Source organism: Neltuma alba, unplaced genomic scaffold (genome assembly GCF_004799145.2).
Source record: "Neltuma alba isolate B1F8T4 unplaced genomic scaffold, ASM479914v2 tig00013037_pilon, whole genome shotgun sequence".
Classification (NCBI taxonomy): Eukaryota; Viridiplantae; Streptophyta; class Magnoliopsida; order Fabales; family Fabaceae; genus Neltuma; species Neltuma alba.
The window spans coordinates 68-20,761 of record NW_021637383.1 but is presented as its reverse complement, the minus strand read 5'-3'; the positions used below and the strand labels follow the sequence as shown (position 1 = coordinate 20,761).

General features: G+C 34.1%; 1 protein-coding gene and 3 pseudogenes across 1 annotated transcript; 1 reads left to right on the top strand and 3 right to left on the bottom strand.

Moving 5' to 3' along the window:
* Positions 1 to 1,929: 1,929 nt before the first annotated feature.
* On the bottom strand, positions 1,930 to 3,714 carry LOC114733881 (cytochrome P450 81E8-like; annotated as a pseudogene).
* A 7,816-nt stretch (positions 3,715 to 11,530) lies between these two features.
* Positions 11,531 to 11,920, top strand: LOC114733880 (isoflavone 3'-hydroxylase-like). The gene has a single exon (XM_028921370.1). It carries the CDS (start codon positions 11,531 to 11,533, stop codon positions 11,918 to 11,920), a length of 390 nt encoding a protein of 129 aa, XP_028777203.1.
* A 3,121-nt stretch (positions 11,921 to 15,041) lies between these two features.
* LOC114733879 (cytochrome P450 81E8-like) lies at positions 15,042 to 17,739 on the bottom strand (annotated as a pseudogene).
* A 1,572-nt stretch (positions 17,740 to 19,311) lies between these two features.
* Positions 19,312 to 19,937, bottom strand: LOC114733882 (cytochrome P450 81E8-like; annotated as a pseudogene).
* Positions 19,938 to 20,694: the final 757 nt, after the last annotated feature.

Below are 20,694 nucleotides of genomic sequence, written 5' to 3'. Positions count from 1 at the left end.
TTGATGGAATCAATTTTTAGATTTGGATGAATTTGCTATTGAGTGTCAGTTTGGATTAACCTAATAACAAAAAGTATTCTTGTGCTATAAGATAGAAACTTTGTCTCGTAGAACATAAAGTAATTATTTGAAGAGGTCCCAAACACTCAGGCATAGTTTGGTATGAAACATTGAAAATGAAGAATTGGGATTGGGATTGAAAAAAATCTATTAAAAGAGTATTAGGTATGAGAGATTGCTTATTATATGATATTAAAGAAACTCATATATGTGGGATTGAGGAATATCATGGAGGAAAGTGATATTTTCTAATTCTACCTTCATGGGTTTGCCTAATTCCATGTAACAAGTAATTGTTCATGTTAAAGACTTTTTTAGTGACTTTTTTCAATTACAATTCTAGTCTTTATCTCTCATTTTTAATGTTTCGTATCAAATAGGACAGTAAAGTCCACTACTACTATGACACAGTCTTTTTATCTCTGTTTTGACTGACTTTTTATTTTTGTTTTGGTTTGACATAAAAAGAAAAACGTAATAAGTACTTCATATTTTTTACTTCTACTTTAAACAAACGTGAAAAATGGCACTTTTCTTCATCTCTATCTTATATCTAATAACTTGAAATCTCAGTCGATAGAAACAATAACAAAAGCAAAGAAGATAAGGTGAGAACCAGCGGGTTGACTACTTGAAACACTTACCATAGCTTAAACAAATCAAAGGAGATCCTCATTATTGCCGCGATCAAGGAAGATGATATACACTATTACAATTTATTAGAGAATCCTGTCCTCATGCTTTTTTGAGGGCCAATGAGTATTAAGAACTAATCAATCCCACTACAAAAAAAATTGACTTAGTCGCCGCTGAAAGTACAAAAGTCGCCGCCGAAAGTTTTTTGCGGCGACAAGTCGCCTCTGAAAAGTCGCTGCCGTAGCAGCCGTGGTTGAAAACTTTCAGTGGCGACTAAAAAGGTCGCTGTTAAAAGATACTTTCAGCGGCGACAATGTCGCCGCCGAAAACACTTTCAGCAGCGACATCTGTCGCCACTGAAAAGTCTTCAGCGGCGACAAAAAAGTCGCCGCAGAAAACACTTTCGGCGCGACACTCTTGTCGCCGCTAAAAGACTTTTTAGCGGCGACAAGAGTGTCGCCGCCGAAAGTGTTTTCTGCGGCGACTTTTTTGTCGCCGCTGAAAGTAATGCCTAAGAAGAATTGGCTTTACCAATGCCACGTTGTCACCGTCGACCTCCACGTCATCGCCATCGGCGGCCACGTCATCACCGCTGACCGCCACATCATCACTAGCCACCTCCACGTCATTGCCACGTCACTCCTCCTCGCCACGTCATCGTCTAAATATTTTCACCTTAAATGTGTCTTCTTCCAGGTTCGAACTCGTGACCGCCTCTTTTCGTGTCCAACCTTCTTGTCGCTGAGCCAGATTGAATTTGTTTATTAATATTGTAAAATAAATATATATTATTATATTATACTTTCAACGGCGACAAAAAAGTCGCCGCTGAAGGTCCACTTTCGGCGGCGACACTTTTGTCGTCGCTGAAAGTCTTGGTTTCAATGGCGAACTTTCAGCGGCGACAAAAAAAGTCGCCGCTGAAGGTCCACTTTCGGCGGCGACACTTTTGTCGCCGCTGAAAGTCTTGGTTTCAATGGTGAACTTTCGGCGGCGACAAAAAAAGTCGCCGCTGAAGGTCCACTTTCGGCGGCGACACTTTTGTCACCACTGAAAGTCTTGGTTTCAGCGGCGACTTTTTGGTGTCGCCGCTGAAAGTGGACCTTCAGCGGCGACTTTTTTTGTCGCCGCCGAAAGTCGTCACCTAAAGTCTATTTTTTTGTAGTGTCCATTGCCTTTGAGGACAATGACAACCGGGCAAGGGACCTTTAAATAGCTATCCTCTATAACGTTTTAAGAAAGATGTGTATCAATTATTGGATGGCGTGCTCTACACATGACCTCTAATGGAATAATTTTTGGCATGGTGGCTCCTGCTCCTTCTGTCATATCAATTTCTTCCTCGCTTACTCGTTTCCATTCAAAGCATTGAATCAACAATCCCAAAGTTAATCCCACTGTTCGTTGAGCTAAACCTGCTCCAGGACAGGCTCGTCTTCCCAACCCAAATGCAATTAGCTTGTTTGCTTCTCCTTCCTTCTCAAACCTCTCTGGCTCAAAACTTGTAGGAGCACTCCACACTTGGGATCTCTATGGATTGCCCAAGCATTGATTAATACCATAGTGCCACGTGGAATATTATATCCTGCAATGGTGCAATCATCTGAAGCCTCGTGTGGAACCAACATTGGAGCTGCAGGATGCAATCGAAATGTTTCAAAGATAATGCTTTGCAGGTATGGTAGTTTTGAGATGTCTGGCTCATCTATTAATCTCTCTTGCCCTATATGTGTGTCTATTTCTTTCTTTGCCTTTTCCAACACATGAGGATTGTTTAATAAACTCGACATTGCCCATTCTAAAGTCGTGGCCGATGTATCCGTTCCAGCAAGAAGCATGACCTACATGTCAAAATTGGCGAAGTAAAATCAATTTCAAAATAGTGCTTTTTTGGAAAACCCCCATAGCAGCAGCATTCAAATCCTATCATTATTTTTCCTTTTTGCAGTTCTGCTAGGAATTTATTGCAGCATTCTCAAATTCTTCCATCATTAACTCTACATCTACTATCCGCAAGCTTAACATACGTTACAAGCACACCTCAAAGAGAAGATCGACAAATTAAAAGATTTCACAAAAGCAAAAAGCACAAAAAAAAAAAAAAATACAGTTTTAACTACTTATCAAAGCGAGGCCCTTGATAATTTGATCTGTGTAGTACTCAGGCTGTAATTCTTGAAAACTTAAAAGATGATCTATCATAGTATTTGCTCTCTGCTTTGAATTTCGATGCTCATCAATGAGTCCTTGCATGAACCCATCACATCTCTTGGCGAAACTCTTGAGCCTCTTCTCCACGTGATCATAATCAAACCACCTCAATATGGGCAGGAAGTCTGCAGGATTATTTGCTCCTCCAAGTGTCACCAACTCCTTTATCATCTCTCCAAACTTTCTTGCTTCTTCCACGTCCCCAACTTCATGGTCATCTACCCAATACCTCTTACCTGAAATCATTCGCATCATAGTGTTGAACATCATCTCTGAAAACCTTGGCTTCATCTCCACTTTCGCAAACTCGTTACATGATTCTTGAGCAAGCTTTTGCACCAGGCGCTTCATCTCGTCACTTCTCATTTCCAAGAATTTGTTGAGACGGTGGTTGGAGAGCACCTCAACAGCCGTGATGCGGCGGAGTTTGCGCCAGTGGTCACCGTAAGCAGCGAACACTAAGCCGGTGTAATTGAAGGAAAGATACTTACCGAGGAGAAAGCGGGGCCGGTTTGGCAGGACGATATCGTTTTTGGTGAAGCACTCTTGGACTGCAGAAGGCGACGAGACAAGGACCACGAGACGAGAGCCAAACCAAAGAGAAACAATTTGGCCATAACGTTGAGAAATCCGATGAAAGGCGTGATGAAGTGGTTTTTTCAGTTGGTGGAGGTTGCCGACAATGGGAAGAGAAGGTGGACCAGGTGGGATGTTTTTGTACTTCTTATTATTTTGAACGAAGAGCTTGAGAGTGAAGAAGAAAGCAAGAAAAAGAAGGAAATAATAGAATAAGAAGATGATCATCATTGTTCGGTACTTTTCTTTGGATGAGTCACGGAGACAAGTATGGTCGTGGCTGTTATATATTATAAGAAGACCTTGTGTAGCGTATGATCTTGAACAATGTTTGCATTAATAAAATATTGTAAAGGATTTGTTCCCCGATTTCCAATTACGTCATTCAATACGTAATATTCGTTGACTTTTGTTTTTCTTGTTGCTCACTCGATGCTTCTCACTGTATTATGTTGATATTCATGTGGGAGATAATAACTTATCACCTTAAAAATCAAATTCTGCAATCTCCCTTGTGTTTAGTATGTACGTATTATATCACGTCTGCATTGACCCCCGCAGCGTTCATACATATCGACATTGCCAAACACTTAGCAAATTTTCACACAAATAGTAAGACACACAAACGCACCAGAACAGTTAATTATTAGATAAAGCTTCACGTTCTTTTTCCTTCCGCCCTTGCGCCTTAAATTGCTGTAGATTATGTGCTTCTTGGTTATGCATGGGTTAGATAAAATAATAGATACCACTCCGGTCATAAGGAAGAGAGGAAAGAAATTCGTTTGGCTGGGTAAAATAGTAGGATTTGAGCCATGAAGACACAACGTGGTAATGTGTGTGCGTGTATGTGTTGGGTTTGATCTTATTTAATGTTTTGATTGATGATAGACATATAGAGGATCCCATTCCCAAGTTCCATTACCTCATATACAGCATATAATAATAACTGCACCAATATTCATCTTCGGTTAATACCTATCACCTAACCAATTCAAAAGTGAAGATTAAGGGGAAATTACTGTGTACTCTCATGGAATTAGAGACCAAAAAAATGGGTCGAATCTATCATGTCGGCCAATTTAAACCCAAGCATATCAATGGCTAGGCTTTCAAGAAAACATGATTTTAGGCTAAACGGGCTTTTAGGCCTGACCCGGTTAACTCTGAAGCTTGTCAAGATCCAACCTGTTTAAACCTGAATATATATATAATTGTTTGAGGTATTTTTTAATCATTTTGATAATTATATTTGTTTATTTTTTATTAGGTTGTATTCACTTAAAATCATTTTAATCCTTTATAAAATTACATGATCTAACATGATGCAACATATATCAATAATGATTTTGTTAATTTGACACTTTAATGTGCTCATATATATTATTTAAATTAAAAAATGAGTTGCTTTGAATTTTAAATAATGATTTGATTTATATTTTATGGCGTTATTAAGTTGCCAACATTTCATCACCCCTCCTATCTAGATTTAGGTGGGTAGGATATCGCTTGAGAGAGGACCAAAGCTTTAGGCTTCGGCTTATCTAAAAAGAGTATGGGTTGAACCATGTAAATGCAAAGTTTGCCATGAATGTGTGTCCTCTTGATGATTTAAATTAGGATTTTATTTGTATATAGGTAGATTAATGAATTGATACTCCGTTTCTGAGTATATTTTAGATGAATATGGCATGTTGGTACTCCGTGTGTGTATATATTTATATTGAAATGAAATTTCAGCACCCTCACCTTAATATAAGGATATATGAACATGAGATGGGCAGTTGTAAATTTCAGGAAAATCCCTTGGCAAAAGCTCTTCGCTCATGTGTGCTCGGGCATATGAAAGGATACTTAGTATTACCTCATGTATTTAATATGAGAACTAGTTAATTAATTTAAGTAGATTAAAAATTAATTAAGTTAGTTATTTGTAATAAATAGATGTTGTCTTTCATAAAATACTCTTACTAATTACATGTATTATGTAGAACTATCATTTGATAAAATATTAACATGCACAACTACTTCAAGGACTACTATAAAAAAAAAGATAAATATTGATTAGAGAATTATTGAGAAGCTTCAATCTCTTAAAAACATCCTCGATCCATCCTATACTGACTCTCTAAATATGGATTCCTCCTCAAAAAAGTTGGTTGAGATTGGGCAGTAGGTGTGTTAGAATGATGAAGCTACCCGCTCTGAGACAATAAGGCAGTTTGAAAACTTGGTTTTGTTAAAAAATGAGGATACACTCCCCATATATTGCTGCGGAAATTATGGGAATCAATGAAGGAATGCACCTAAGTTGGAATCACAATTACCGAAAAGAAATTGTCTCTAGCCGCTCTGCAGAAGCATTGCAATTTATTAATAGCAACCTAACTCAACCGTCATCCTCTCAATGGCTGGATCAAATATATTCACAACCTCCTAACATGTGACTAGACTTTTGCCTTCGATTCTTTGGCCGGCCAAGGTTATCAAATGGATGTTATGAAACTGTCATTATAAATGTTCCTCCTGTGGAATACAAAGCCATTCTCACCTTGCTGGTCAAAAAAAAAAAGCCATTCTCACCTTAGAAAATTGTATTCCTAGGCTCTCTTTAGGAAGCTAGACTCTAAATGTTTTCACGCCGTCTTTTATTCCCAAAAAAATAATAATAATAAGACGTAAATATGCACATTTTCACTTTTGAAATGACCAAAGTTCGAAGTGTGCGTGCACACACATATATAGAAACTGACAAATTATTAAGGGTGATAATACGGACCAACTAGCAAAAGGTTAAGTCGTGCGGGCTGAAAGGCTCGTGTAATAACGGGTTGGCTTCTCGTTATGGTGGGTTGCCAACTTGCCAACTATTATTTTTTTTAAAAAATAATTTTGTCATTTTTAAATATTTTTTCTTATACAATATAAATAAATATAATGAAATTTTTATTTTTTTCCTTTAAATACTTGATTGAAAACACCAAATAAATGATAATGGTATTTTTTATTTTTTAGATAGGATATAAAATATAATAATATAATTATAATAAGTAATAAAATTAAAAAATACCAAAAAAAATAAACACAAGTTAATCCGCTGGTTGGTGAGCTAACCTGCGGTGAGTTATAGGTTAAACGATGCGAGTTAAAAATTTTATCTGCTGGCCAACCCATCTTTTTTGGTGGGTTAGCGGGTTGGACCCGCAGGTCCAACTTATATTACCAGCTCTACAAATTATACTAACTCTAAGGCAATTGTGGTCAAATATGAATAATCTAAACCCGATTTAAATGGTTTATATTTAACATTTTTAATTTGTAAATAATAATTAAAAGATTATTTTTATTTCAAATTCTATATCTATTAAAAATAAAACGAATTAAAAATATAAACACTAGGTAACATTAAATTAAATCTGACCTTTCCAGTTTTAATTTGGATGGTTAGAGTAGTGCTCATCAATTTAATTTCTTAGAGCATAAGTAATAGCACTGCACCCCCCCCCCCTTTTAACTGATTAGGTGTGTGCTCGAACATGATAAAAAATAATATCAATATGGCCAAGTTTAACTCTTTGGCTGATAAGCAGGCCGGAAATAGAAGTCTAACAAACATTATTTATGAATTGACGAAGTTAACACTACAAGGAGAATGAAATAATATTTTTTAAAAAAAGTTTTTTTGGAGTTTAATTGCAAAAATTTTTCATTTACAATATCTCTAGTAACTACAGCTGCACCCGTGAAACATGAGAAAAAGAAATAAAAAAAAATACCTGTTAAATTTTAAAATAATAAATTAATGATTTTGATAAATTTTAATATGATTCTGCTCCGAAAACAAAAGCCTATGGTTCGCTCCCTAATATCATAAAAGATGTTTGGAAGCATCCGAAGTGTTCTTTAGAAGTACTTTTTCGTAAAACAAGACAAATTTTTTATATATTTATTTCATACACCGTAAAAACCTTTTAAAACTATAGTTTTGATTCTATCTAAACACTTTTGAGATCAGACAAGCGCAGACCTAATGGCGTGGTTCACTTAGCCTGACCCCAGCGCAGGCATCCCCCTCCATGCTTTGGCTCGTAGAGGGGAGTCGGGGACCAAGGGGATGCATCATTATTGCCTTAAAAGAAATATTAATTAAATATTTATAGTTTTTTTTTTAATTTACTAGATCCTCATAAGTTCCTTAATTATGGGCATGAGTTCCCAGACCTGTAAGCTGTTAGTTATGGTTGACCTGAATAGTAACAAAGTAACATATATCAGGCCAAAAAAAAAAAAACAGAGTACTCGCAACATAGAAGTTGTCACAAAATACAAAATAACAAAAGAATTTTATTTTAAAAAATAGTGGAATAAAATTATTTATCACCAACATAATAAAAATTTATCATACTCACAATGGTCTATTTGCATTTATATATAGAATTTATAATGGGCTGATTTTAATATTATCTCCGGTCTTAATTATAAAATTTTGTTTTTAAACTACAAATGAAATCTTATAATTACTATAGGAAAGAGTATCATTTAACTTATTTGGAAAATTAATCTAGGGGTGTGCTAACTTCGTTTTCCTTTCAAATCAACAAATTATGAATTGATGATGATTAAGGAAACTATAAAAACTTAATAAAAAAAATTATAAGAATCTAATTAAAATACGGCAAAACTGTAAGAATCTAAGAATTAATTTCGTTTGTTTAAGTACATACCTATGTTCAAATATTTCATCTCTCACACACATATATCATACATGTTATGGTGCATTTTATTTTCGGCCACATTGATAGTTACAAGGGCTTGTTTGGATTTATAATAAGTTGAAATAAAATTTTTCTCACATTCTTATATTGTATCTTGTAAACTATGGTTGAAAAGTTAGTTATGAGTTATTATAAGCTATTTTAAATAATCATTAATATTAGAGCAACTATATCTTTTTTCAAGCACTAATGCATAAATAAAACTTTGGGTTTGTACATAAAAAAGAACATTTCTAGACTGATTGAATGATTGTTTAATTATATATTGAGAGAAATTTTTTATAGTGTTGAAACAAAATAATCGTTTAATCTTTATAATTTTGATTAATTAAAATTGAGTCCCTAACTTTTGATTTTGCGCAATTTAATTTCACTAAATTTAAATCATTTAAAATATTAATTCTCATATTTAGAAAATATTATAAAAACTAAACTATTTCTTTGACATTATTAAAGATTTAATCATTTAGAATTGAAAAGATTGTATTGAGTTAAAAATTAGGAGAATTGGTACAAATTTTAGATAAAAGCATAATTATGAAAAAAAAAAATCTCAATAACACATAAAAGTTTATAATAATAAGTTCTAGAAAAAATTATAAATAAAGACCTCTAAATATGTAGAATTATGATTTTGAGACTTTTAATGTGAAAAATAGCAAATAAGGACCCGATCTCAAATTGTAAATATGAAACCTTGGTAAAACGTCTGAAATGCTCCTCAGCCAAATAACAAGTTAACTATGAAAATGACAAATTTACTTTAACAAATGACAATTTCAGTGGACCAAATCACAACTTGACTGAGGGTATGTCAAATAACAAATTGACTATGAAAAATGACAAGTTCACTTTAGTGAATAACAATTTCAGTAGACGAAATCACATTTTGTCTAAGGGTATTTCAGACATTTCACTAAGATTTTATATTTATAATTTGAGATCGGGTCCTTGTTTACAATTTTCTCTAAGTTCTAAGTTGATAATTATTTTTTCAAAAAAAAATTTAAAGACTAACTTATTTTAATCCAAAGTAGCAAAAATATTTGTCATTATTCGTGAGATATGTGTCAATTGTGGGGGACCCAGTTTGAACAGCAGCACGTGATAGGGTGATATATAGGCACTAGGTAGTCTGCCCTGCTTTCAGACAAGATAAGATCCTTGTCAAAATCTACGTCAAAATAGCGGCGCAAACCAAAACGACATAATTCCAAGAATAGACAAATTTTGCCGACCCTCAAGCGCCATTAGCTGCTCGCCACGCCACGACAAAAGTCGAAGAAGAGTTCATCTCTATATTCTAACAACCAATCCCACCATACATGTTCACGAGCGCAATCGGCATTTGTAGGAATGAGCAACTAAACTAATCAAATTTGTTTTGTTCAGATTGAATTCTTTTTATGGTTAAATTTCATTCAATTTCTACTGTAGACAATTAATATTAGTCCATTCACAAAAAATTCTAAAATTTATCAAAATTTCATGAGTTGAAAAGACAAAAATATTCTTATTTTATTTTTTTAAATTTTTTTATAAATCAACAAATTTGGGCTGCAAATCGTGGAGTGAGGGTTGTTAATCACCGAACTGAATGTCAGCCCTTACAAATTTTATTGCTAAATGAATAACTCAAATTTTGACGATTTACAATGAAAATTAAGCGATTTGCAACTAAAATTTGATGGTTTATAAAAAAAGTATAAAAAAATTCACAACCCAAAATACTATTGTTTTGGTATAAGTGAACAATTCAAACACAACAAAAATTCAAGATTTGTAAGAAATATAAGAAAATTAACAACTCCAAAATAAAACAAGGGTATTTTTATCTTTTCAATCATAAAATTTTGGTCCTTGGGAGTGCAATGAAATTTTACAATTTTTGAGAGTTGACTAATACTCCCTCCGTTCCTTATTAAAGAAACAATAACCGAAGTACGTTGATCAAAAAAACAGTTAAAATTAGTTAAGAACAATAATGTGTAAAAAGTATAATTTTTTTCCAAAATACCCTCATTAATAAGGAGAGAGAGTATGAGAGAGAACAATTAAATTATTAAAAGAAAGAGAAGTGGGATGGAGAGAAGAGTGTGAGTTGGAGATAATAAATATGGGTAAAATAGTAAATCAACACAAAAATTAGAGACAACTTGTAAGTGTCTCTTATATATAGGAACAATGCCATAAGCATCAAATGTCTCTTATAATAAGGAACGGAGGAGTATTAATTATCTTGAGGGGTTAAATGAAATTTTTTGTTTTATTTTTTTTAAAACATTATCTTAGTGGATATAGAATCTAAATAAAGATAATCTCTTATTATTTTCTTAAAAAATAATTTTTTACTTAAAATAATTTATTAAAAATATTAATCTCTACTGTCCAGATCAGATCTAGATGGTCTAAAGTGCTTATTGAGTGCTGAGCACAATTCAAATTTGTGTTCTCTTCCTTACGGGATAAGATCCCTTACCATCCCAACCAACAATTTGTTAGTAAATTTAACCTTAATTTAACTATGGAGCAACAATAACACATACTCCTCCCGATCCTATGTCCTAAATACATAAGAGTTAGTTAAAAAATTTACTTTAATTGTAAATATAAGATTTAATTCATTTTGCCTTAATTTGTAATTTTTTTATGAATTCTACTTATTGATTACACATATTAAAAAACTTTTCAATTAAAGGTAGAGTTTTCAATGAAAATGATTAAACTAGTATTATAAAAAAATAACATTACAAATAATTAATTCATATTAATTTTATTTTATTTAAAATTAATTAACTAGTTCATGTATTAAAAAGAAAAAAGTTATATAATATATATGTGTATCAAATGAAGTAACTTGAACTTTTGATTTTTGTAGGACATTCCTTAGATCTAAGATTAATGGAAGCATTTACTTAGATACTACTTTCGATCTTAAATATAATAGCTAATTGAATATTTAATTTGATTCTAAATATAAGACTTCAATCTGTTTTGTTTTCTATATTCATTCATTTTTTCAAAGTAATGCCTGTAATGATTGCGCATATTCAAAGTTTTCATTATATTACATATGACTAATAAGAGATTTTGATAAAGATAATACTTATTTATAAAATAATTAATTTAACTAATTTTTTAAATATTCCAAATTAGTTATACTTAGTATTACGTAAGCTCAAACGAGACACAAGCAGCCATAAATATCATGTATTCTTTGACCCAAACCCATGCCTATCGGTAAACTTCCCAAAAGAAGGTATCGAAAAAACATGAGCTCCTTCTTATTCCATTATTTCCTTCTTTCTCTTGCTTTCTTCTTCACTCCCAAGCTCTTCCTTCAAAATAAGAAGCTCAAAAACATCCCACCTGGTCCACCTTCTGTTCCCTTTATCGCCAACCTCCACCAACTGAAAAAGCCACTTCATCGTGCCCCTCACCGGATTTCTCAACGTTATGGCCAAATCATTTCTCTTTGGTTTGGCTCTCGTCTTTTCGTCGTTTGTCTCGTCGCCGTCCGCAGTCGCTGCTTCAAAAAAAACCTCGTCCTGGCAAATCGGCCCCGCTTTCTTACCGGACCGTATGTTTCTTACCAACGCTCACCCTACATGACTTCGCTCCATATGGCGACCACTGGCGCAACCTCCGTCGCATTACGGTAGTCGAGATGCTCTCGAGCCACCGTCTAAACGCATTCTTGGAAATGCGAAGAGACGAGGTGAAGCGCCTGGTGCAAAAGCTTGCTCGAGACTCACATAAAGAGTTCACCAAAGTGGAGATGAAATCAAGATTCTCCGAGATAAGCTTCAACGCTCTCATGAAAATGATTTTGGGGAAAAAGGTATTGGACAGACGACAATGAGGCTGGGGATGTGGAAGAGGGAAGAAAATTCGAGGGATTATGCATGAGTTTGTGCCAATAGCAGGGGCAAATAACGCTGCAGACTACTTGCCCATATTGAGGTGGTTTGATTATGATCACTTGGAAAGCAGGCTCAAGAGTATGGCCAAGGGAATAGACGGGTCCCTGCAAGGGCTCATTGATGAGCATCGAAATCAAAGCACAAAGCAAACTCTATGATCGATCATCTTCTGAGTCTCCAAGAATCACAACCTGAGTACTATAGAGATCAGATTATTGAGGGCCTCATATGGGTAAGAAATATTCATTCAATGCTTAAGGTAAGATTTACTTAACTGATTTGAGTAGATTAAGAAAGCTAAATGAACTACTTAATTCTAACAAATGTGATATCTTTTAGTTTCTTTTCTTTGAGATGTGCTTGAAACCTGGAAGAATTCGAGAATGCTGCAATAACTTCTTAACAGAACAGTGAAAATGAAAAAAAAAATTATAGGATCTAAATGCTGTTCAAATATTATTTTGCTTATGATAGGATTAAATACATGAAGAAAAGGAATTATTTCAAGATTTGATTGGATTTTGGAAGTGTAGATCCATTTCGAAGCGTTTTTTTCCCCCAAGCAAAGGACAATTGCTAAGCTACAAATCTTTATATCAGCCGCAAAAGTCATCGTATAATTAATAAAATGTAGTAACTGTAAAATCCTGATTGTGTGAGCATTCACTAGATTAAGTCTAATTTTTTATGTTGTTTTTTAATTTTTTCCTGTAGGTTATGCTTCTGGCTGGAACGGATACATCAACTGTGACTTTAGAATGGACAATGTCTTCTCTATTAAACAATCCTGAGTGACAAAACTCAATTACTATATGAACTTATCACTATATTATCTATATAAAAAAGGGAGGGGTTTTAAGCTCAAGCTTTTCCTGTTATTTTAAACTATTACAACTTAGGTAGCAAAAGGATTTTTTATATTATCAAATGGCTTTTACAAATTCTTAGAGTTTAAGTAAAGGAAAATGGCAATGACATTAATTCGGTATTACGAGACTAAGGACAGATCATATTACAAAGTTTAATAAATAGGAGTAGATTATACTTTTGGAGCACAATACGCGCATGAATAATATCCCATAATGGTTATAACAATATTTTTTACGGCTTTTTATATTAATTAAACTAATTTCTTGTGTTAGGATGCTTAATTAGGATGTTACTGTAGGATGTTATATAAACTTGTTATCACTGTTTTCAGTCTTAAAATTGTGGATTATTTAGATGGAAAGTGACATATGATTTGGTTATGTTAAATGGCTGTCACTGTTGTTAGACTGCTGTCTATTTTGATTTTGCACGTGTTTTTTACAACTGCAAGTTACATAAAAATTGCCAATATAAAAATTCACAATTTATTTTAAATATATATATTTTTGTCTATCCCAGCTAGAACGGACGAAAATATAGTACCCTATTTTGGTCTGTTCTTGGCTTCCGGCTAAAAAACAAAAAAATACACCTTATATTTGTCCTAGAAAAGATGAAAATAGATGCACTATATTCATTTATTTTTCCTAGCAAACAATATTTTCGTTTGTTAAGAACTTTAGCCCAATTATTAACTATGCATATTTTCCATTAAGCACTTCCAAGTATGCATTAATTCACCAAAAAATTATAACAACTAAAGAAAAATGTGTTGAAATAATATGAATTTGTAAGCTTAACAACAAGCTATCATATAACTTTTGGGAAAGTCCAACTTATAGTAAAGGTTCTGCAGAAAATTTTATAAATGCTTAATAATTTGATGGTAAGAAATATGCTTTTATATATATATATATATAAATATTTGCCAACAATATGTTTATATGTATAAATTATAAATGGTATATACATGCTTAAAGTTATTATAATATAATAGTCATGATATTATAAATGGTAGTATAACTATCAAGTTAAATGAATTCATTTATCGATGTCAGTTCCCTAACACCGTAATATCTATTTTTTCTCCTACTCCAATTTCTACTATATCTCTTATGCAGTAGCAGAAATGCATTTTTAATTGATGACGAATATAATATTTTGTACTAGTGCTGGTCTACCTTAAATTTTTAGGACGTGACACGATCCGTCCATGGAACTCTACCTATAGCTTCGTCTTTCACCACCAATGAATGGGATTTTGGCCATACATAGCATGGTCTGTAGCTTCACCGAAGAACAAACCCTCCAAAGCCATCGCAGCTACCGAAACAAGAGACGGAAGATGAGAACGGACCGGAAGTGACAATGGTTAATGGAGAATGAAATGGAGGTGGTGGTCGGAGAGAAGAAATCAGAGGTGAGAAGCGGTGAGAGAGCCAATGGAGATTGATGTTGTGATTACTGACTAATAGTAAAACTGATAGTTAATAGGCATTCCATGCTCTTTCAAACGGTGTTTTGATGCTCTAGGTAGCTTCAAGTGGAATCCTAGATTAACTCATTCACCTGTGGGATATGTCTCCTACACAGCTTTTGAAGGGATGTGCTCTCTTGATTGGGTTACAAAACCCCCATCCCTTGTTAACCCTTTCCAGGTGGCTCGGAGTTGCTTGGATTGTCCTCTTTCTTTTGCTTTTTCTGTGCTACCCTTGTTCATGGTTTTGTATTTCGACTTGGTTCTGTCTGCTCATATCTTGGGCTGCATTAATTTTTGTTTTGCTTTCTTTCTTGAATTCTATGTACTTCCACACTTGAGTTTTAATACCATATTACTGTGGTTTGTGCAGGGAAAAAAAGAAAGAAAACAGAACTAGAAGGAAATTATTCTTGTACATGTAGATATTCCCATCGCTTATTGCAATAGATGGTAATAAATACTAAAAATGAACCATTTATATAGCATGAAACTCCTACTATTCCAAGCCTTTGGATACATAATTCCTCAACTTGGTTATCCTGGATAACCTTTTAAGAAAGAAGCATGTTAATGATTGGATGGCGTGCTCTACACATGGCCTCTAAAGGAATAACTTTCGGCATGGTGGCTCCTGCTCCTTCTGTCATGTCAATTTCTTCCTCACTTACCCGTTTCCATTCAAAGCATTGAATCAACAATCCCAAAGTCAAGCCCACTGTTCGTTGGGCTAAACTTTCTCCAGGACAAGCTCGTCTTCCCAACCCAATGTAATTAGCTTGTTTGCTTCTCCTTCTTTCTCAAACCTCTCTGGCTTAAAACTCGTTGGATCACTCCATAACTGGGGATCTCTATGGTTAGCCCAAGCATTGATTAACACAATAGTTCCGCGAGGAACATTATATCCTGAAATGGTACAATCATTCGAAGCCTCATGTGCAAGCAACAATGGTAGGGCAGGATGCAATCGAAGTGTTTCAGAGACAATGTTTTGCAAGTATGGCAGTTTTGAGATTTCTGGCTCATCTATTAATCGTTCTTGCCCTATATGTGTGTCTATTTCTTTCTTTGCTTTTTCCAACACATGAGGATTGTTTAATAAACTTGACATTGCCCATTCTAAAGTCACAGATGAAGTATCCGTTCCAGCAAAAACCATGACCTATAAGTCAAAATTAACAAAGTAATCAAAATCAGGGAATACAAATTTTGTAATCAACTTTTAGAGTAAATTGAGTAAGTGGTCACATTACGATTTTAATGTATATAGTATATTTTGCGCTATGCTGCAATAAAAGGAGAAGGCAAATTCTTAATTAAAAGCTAAGTGATCTAAAGTACATGTTCTGCTTGACCATAAAAAAGAAAAAAAAAGTACATGTTCTGCGATATCAATATCAAATTGTGCGGTGATTTCTATCTGGGTTTTTTTTTTTGTGTGTACAAAGACATAATGTTGTAGAGTTTTGCACTGCTCATAATGTACAGTTATGCAATTCTCTTTTTATCATGGGGTCCATCTGTATTTCCAAAATCGAATTAAATACTCTCCCACACCCACTGTCTATCTCGATAGATATTTCCCTTTTCCTATTTACTTAATCCTTTCACAATATATGTATTGGCCAAAAAAATCCTTTCACGAGATATATTAATTAAAAATGTACGAATAACCTGTTTAATCGTTGAAACTTAATAACAAATCACCCTAAACTATCAGGTCTATGCAAATAACTTCAAACTAATAAAAGAAAACTCTATTCTTGTCCTATTTATAAATATTTACTTCCAACATGTTTCATATGGACTAAAGAAAACTCCAAACATTTTTAACTCATTTAAAATTCAACAACTTTTCAACTCTTTTTCCTATTTAATATAATTATACTTATAAATAAAGTGTCAATAATATATAAAGATAAAATAAAATTTGTATAAAAAAATTTCTTAGTGCCCTATAAAGAGGACCAAAAAATATCTTCTTTCTTTGCCCATTAAATAGGACTAAATGAGTGTTTTTTTTAATGCATATATAACCTCTCAAACTTGGAATTATATGCATACAAACCCATAAATTTTAGTTCATTTGCAAATAAATAACAAATAAAGTTAATGGTATGGAAATTATATGCATGAATGTAAAATTTCAGGGAGATTCATTATAAGGTGTTAAAGGTTATGGAGGTTATTATATGACATAAACTTTTAAGTTATCAACTTCAACATAGGTTGCATGCAAGCACATCTTAATAAAATGTAATCAAAAGATATCTAACTGCATGCAATAAAAAAGGTAAAAGCATTCTTTACTTTCACTTACCAATATGAGGCCTTTAATAATCTGATCCGTATAGTACTCAGGCTGTGATTCTTGGAGACTCAAGAGATGATCGATCATAGTATTTGCTCTCTGCTTTGCGCGTCGATGCTCATCAATGAGTCCTTGAGAGAACCCATCGGCTCTCTTGGCCAAACCCTTGAGCTTCTTCTCCAAGTGACCAAAATCAAACCACCAAAGTATGGGCAAGAAATCTGCGCTGTTATTTGCCCCTCCTAGCGACACCAATTCCTTTATAATCTCTCGAATCTTTCTGGCCTCTCCACATCCCCAACCTCGTTGTCGTCTCCCAATACCTTTTGCCGGAAATCATTCTCATTATAATGTTGAAAGTCAACTCTGAAAATCTTGATTTCATCTCCACTTTGAGGAACTGATCCTTGTGTACTGATTCTTGAGCAAGCTTTTGAACCAGCCGCTTCACCTCCTCTCTTCGCATTTCCAAGAATTTGTTGAGACGGTAGTTCGAGAGCACCTCAAGCGCTGTGATGCGGCGGAGGTTGCGCCAATGGTCGCCATAGGGAGCCAACGTTAAGGTGGTGCAGTTGTAGGCAACATACTCTCCGATGAGAAACCGGGGGCGATTTGCCAGGACGATGTCGTTTTTGGTGAAGCATTCTTGGACTGCGGACTGCGATGAGACAATGACAAAGAGGCGAGAGCCAAACCAAAGAGAAAAGACTTCACCATAACTTTGAGAAATCCTGTGTAAGGCTTGATGAAGTGGCTTTCCTAGTTGGTGAAGATTGCCGAGTATGGGAAGAGAAGGTGGGCCAGGTGGGATGTTTGTGAACTTCTTATTTTGAAGAAGGAGCTTGAGAGCAAGAAGAAAGCAAGAGAAAGAAGGGAATAATAGAACAAGAAGGTGATCATTATTCTTAGGTAGTTCCCTTTTGTTGAGTACTTAATGGATTTGAGTCATGGAGACGTGTGTGTTGGTGTATATATATAGACCTTGACTTGAGGAAATGGAATAGTTACGTTATTTATCAATAGTGTGTCATTAATTTGCTGTATCTATCATTAATGATCTTGGATACATAAATGACAGTTGGGTCTTATAGGACTGTCATGTCTTATATACCTAATATAGAGCTGCTTTGCATTTGAGCTCATTAATGCTTCAATTATCTTAAGGATATGTCGTTCAAGACCCAAAAGTTCCAGCTAACATCAGTCACTGATATATGAGCCGTGTGAGATTTAGATTTAATCTTAATATAAGATGTTTTTTCATTTTTTATCTCATATTTATTATTTCCTCCAAACTAATTTACCTAATTTATATATTCAAATATAAAATAATATTGTTATATGAAAATATCTTAGAAAGGCGATATGATATTTATTTGGGTTCTTTAAATTAGTTATATTTGTTTAGTGCTCTCCTCAATTCTTGTCCTGGCTCGACGACTTGGTGATTGGCGGTTGAGAGTAAGCAAAATTTGTCTATTTCTTGTAGTTGTGTCGTTTTCGTTGCCTCTGCGTTATTGAATGCAGATTTTGTCTGAAAGTAGTGCAGACTGCATATGTACTATCACCTGTCATCACGAGCTGATGCTAACACATGGCCACCGACAATTCACCTGATTCTCAACGATGCCAAATATTTATGCAAATTTTCTCAACATTTAGATTGATTTAGTCTTGTGATAAATGCTTCTAAGTCTTTGGCCACTATTTAAATTGATTTTGTCATTGATTGGGTTATACTTGAGAGAGATAATCTAGGTGTAGAAATTGAATAAAATCATTCTTGACTTGAAATTAAATTTACTTATTGAATGGATAGTTCTGTTAGTAAAATAGAGATGTTTTTATTAACCTTGCATTGTCACCGTAAGGTTGTTGCTATTGAATTTATTAGTTGTATTAAGAGATTGTGCAATTTGATGAGAGTATATAAACATGATTCTAATTTGAGAGAGCTTTTTCAAGTGCTTTAATCTTAAACTAACACATATTTTTATTAAAAATCTATTGAAGAGGAAATTAATCAATTGTTATAGAGTAAATGGGGAGAAATAATCTACACTCTTACAGTAGAAGTTTCATTTTTAGTTTCATTATTGAGTTAAACACCGATAGTCTAAAGAATTTCTTTTTAGTAAGTTTAATAACAATGAATTAATATATATCAACCGCAATGAAGGTTCGATGGCAAGTTTTAACCCGTTTTTGCATTAATCCTCATGGAAATAATAACTTTAGTCAACTTCACTGTTGGTAACGACCCGTACGTTTTGGTATATGCTTGGCGGCGAACACGAACAAAGCAATATGATTTATAATAACCAAGAAAAAGAGAACTAAATGGGAACTATTGGTGTACATAAAGATGGATGTTGTCGTTCGCTGATTGCCACAGATTGTGCCAAAGACTAAAAATTCACTTTTCATAGTATGAAACTCCCACTCACAACCCACACCAGTGGATACAATTCCTTAACTTAAACCAACATTAATTTTAATAAAAAGCATGTTAATAATTGGATGACGTGCTCTGCACATGGCCTCTAGAGGAATAATTTTTGGCATGGTGGCTCCTGCTCCTTCTGTCATATCAACTTCTTCCTCACTCACCCGTTTCCATTCAAAACATTGAATCAACATGCCCAAGGTCATGCCTATTGTTCGTTGAGCTAAACTTGCTCCAGGACAAGCTCGTCTTCCTAATCCAATGGAATTAGCTTGTTTACTTCTCCTTCTTTTTCAAACCTCTCTGGCTTAAAACTTGTTGGATCACTCCATAAGTGGGGATCTCTATGGTTTCCCCAAGCATTGATTAACACAATAGTTCCACGAGGAACATTATATCCAGCAATGGTGCAATCATTCGAAGCCTCATGAGGAACCAACAATGGTGCGGCAGGATGCAAACGAAGTGTTTCAGAGACAATGTTTTGCAAGTATGGCAGTTTTGAGATGTCTGGCTCATCTATTAATCGTTCTTGCCCTATATGTGTGTCTATTTCTTTCTTTGCTTTTTCCAACACATGAGGATTGTTTAATAAACTTGACATTGCCCATTCTAAAGTCACAGCTGCACCATCCGTTCCGGCAAAAACCATGACCTATGAGTTAAATTAGCAAAGTAAAATCAGTTACTACAAGTTCTATAATCAATTTCAGACCAAATTTAAGGAGTCACATGACATATAAATCAAATTATTAGCAAAGTAAGATCAGTTACTACATTTTATGATCAATTTCAGACTAAATCTAAGGAGTGCCACACAAGTGGGAGTTTACAGTACTATATTTTTCGCTATGTTGCAATACAAGGAGAACGCAAATTCTTACAAGTTAAGTGATCTAAAAGTACACTTTTTATATATGAGATCATTATGAAATAATACGATGATTAGTTTCGGACCACTCGGAAGGCATAGTTTTGCACCATTCTTTTTATCATGGAATCCGATCCATATGCATTTCCAAAATCCAATTAAAAACTGTCCCCCGTTTACTATCTATTTCGTTAGATAGTTTCCCTTTCTCTATTTACATAATCCTATTAATTAAAACTACGTACAAATAACCTCCTCACCCTGGAAACTTAATACTATCTCTGGTATTTAATATAAGAGTTAGTTAGGAGGTTTAGATTTGATCCTGAAAATAAGACCTAGTTTACTTTGTCTCCCAATTTTATAATTTTTTCTCAAAGTATCCTTATTGATTGTATGTATTAATTGAGAAGCTTCCTACAAAGAGGTAGTTCCAATGCACATAGTTAAAATTTAATTTAGAAAAGCCAACACACATTTGCTATAAATAATAACCAGCTCAACTAATTTTTTTAATATCCGCAAGTTAGGTAATTAG